Raw genomic sequence first — 2,273 nt, forward strand, 5'->3', positions numbered from 1 at the left:
ACTAGATTTGTATTTGAATTAATGTTTGCATAATTCCAGGGACTACTACTTTGAATTGATGGCATCTTGGGCTACAACCATGGACCTGAACAAATGCCTGGATGGAAGATGCGGATTGGATACCCTCCTCGTTGCCCGGAATGGAATCCCAAGTCGAAGACACTGATTGCATTGACGACGATGTCACGGCGGTCTTTGGGGCTGCTGATGCCCCTCTTTCCTCACTATTCGACGGGTGAATCGGACATCAAATGCACAATGAGCCACTATGGCCCCCACCAATGCCTATCTCATCATCTCCTGTGGGGAACCCAATGCTTCGATGTGAGACACCCCCCAGGGCATACTCACGGTCCATGCGGCCTACATTGCCACATGCTGTTCGTCCACCTGTGTTGCCTCGTTTCCCTCTAGGCACCCCAATTGGGGGAAGCCCTACACCAGCAACTACTCCTCCATCTATGCCAACAATTCCCAACTCTACTACGGCTAGAATTGCTTCAATCCCCTCCCCCTCCTTGAATGATGAAAACCCATCAATTGGGGATACCAGATTGGGGGCCCAGACACAATCCTCATCCCGTGTCAATTGGCGTCTACAAGAGGTAATGGTCCTTGTCAAAGCCAAAAAGGATCTGGACGTGCGACAAGAGGAGGGAGGCATCTACGTTCGGTCCCTGGGGGATTCACCATGGAAAACTTACCGCACCACGTAAGTGCATGGGAGGGGGGGTTATTTACCAGTTGCATAAGCGTATAAGTTAGGGGCAAGCCCCAAATAATTTATCTCCCAAGCTTAAAAATAAGGGAGGGGGTATGATATTTATGTGGGGGGGGGGGGGGGGGGGTGGACCTGACCCAAGTTGATTACTTGTAACGATTGGTCACCGGTGTAAAATAGAACTCGGATGAATTTTGGGAAAGTGTTTTTATCAAGCCACACATCAAATTTTGCATCAATCCGGTCAGAGATAAGGGCTTATTTGGAGCAGTTCAAGGGTTGATTTACACCAGCTTTGCATGGGTCAGAATTGGACGAGTAGCCAGAGTGGAGACTGACTGGGCACATAGTTTGAAATTCAAACTAAGACACATTGAGGGTACGTTTAGTTATCAACAGAAGTGGTTCCTTAGTACGTTTCTAGTCACTATGCTACACACTAGTTTTACTCAGTTAGATAATGTGAGACCTAAATATTATACGTAAGATAGGGATATGATAGTTTTCTTCATTGATTATCGTATAACCGTAGAAAGGGGGGTCATATTCCCTAAAATGAGTCGTATATAGGGGTTTTGTCAAATTTGTCCGCTCGCAGGTGGTGTCCCGTTTTGTATATAGAGTGAATCCCCCGGGGTTCGGTCCCGCGATCGTTGGCACACGATTGCAGAAGCTTGTCGGTCTCGTGGAGTGCATCGCTCCAAGAGCCAATGCAAGACAAAGTGGGAGCGGCTTCACACCTTGTTCACCAGGGTTCGTGATTACGAGCGCAAAATACCATCTGGTTGCAACAGTTATTGGCAAATGGATGCGATCGAGCGGTGCATGAGGGGCCTACCGACCAAGGACTTCCCCTTCGAGGTATATGATAAGATGGAGAATGTTTTTGGTGGCAGGCGAAATGTGGATGTGGCTGGACTACTGTACGACTCGCTCGATGACGACACCGTACCACTGGGTGTGTACATGTAACGCTTTCTGCACTACAAATTCATTTTTTGGTTTGATGCTGGTTAACTTTTTATGAAAGCTTTTGTGGTCAATGTAGGTGATGGACCCGAGAATGTGCAGGTCGAGCAACCTTCTGCAACATCAGAACCTCAAACACCACCACCACAAGGAGCACCTGTCCTCCCAGGGGCTAGTAGTGATACCACTGTTGATGTGCAATCCGGAGGAATCAAGCGAAAGTGATGAGAACGAACTAATGTGAGCATCCTAAAGGAGATTGCAGAGTCTGCCAGCAAGATGGCATCCTTCACGGACACGAACGAAGATAGGAAGGACACTAGAGAGGAAGCTTGGGGGAAGAAATTAGAAGAACTTGAAGCAAGGCGGCACCAAGTACAACGGGACAACACCCAATCAATATGCTCTTCCTTGGACAACCTAGCCGACTCCATTAGGTCACTCGGGATTGTACGTGATAACAATCATGGGCCGTTGCCATAACATGCCCATATATTTTGTACTAGAGTTTGCATTTCATTAGTAGGTATGCTATGTTAGAGGTTAGTGCATCCAATTTCAATGTATCTGCTCATTTAATCCA

The 2,273-nt window shown here is 47.4% G+C and overlaps 1 protein-coding gene across 1 annotated transcript; it reads left to right on the plus strand.

The window, feature by feature from the left end:
• The first annotated feature begins 281 nt into the window (after window positions 1–281).
• Window positions 282–1,915, plus strand: LOC147456195 (uncharacterized). The gene is made up of 3 exons (XM_086513823.1): window positions 282–668; window positions 1,343–1,679; window positions 1,770–1,915. Exons 1-3 carry the CDS (start codon window positions 282–284, stop codon window positions 1,913–1,915), a joined length of 870 nt encoding a protein of 289 aa, XP_086369949.1.
• Window positions 1,916–2,273: the final 358 nt, after the last annotated feature.

Source organism: Adiantum capillus-veneris, chromosome 6, assembly GCF_014529385.1.
Source record: "Adiantum capillus-veneris isolate H3 chromosome 6, ASM1452938v2, whole genome shotgun sequence".
Taxonomy (NCBI): domain Eukaryota; kingdom Viridiplantae; phylum Streptophyta; class Polypodiopsida; order Polypodiales; family Pteridaceae; genus Adiantum; species Adiantum capillus-veneris.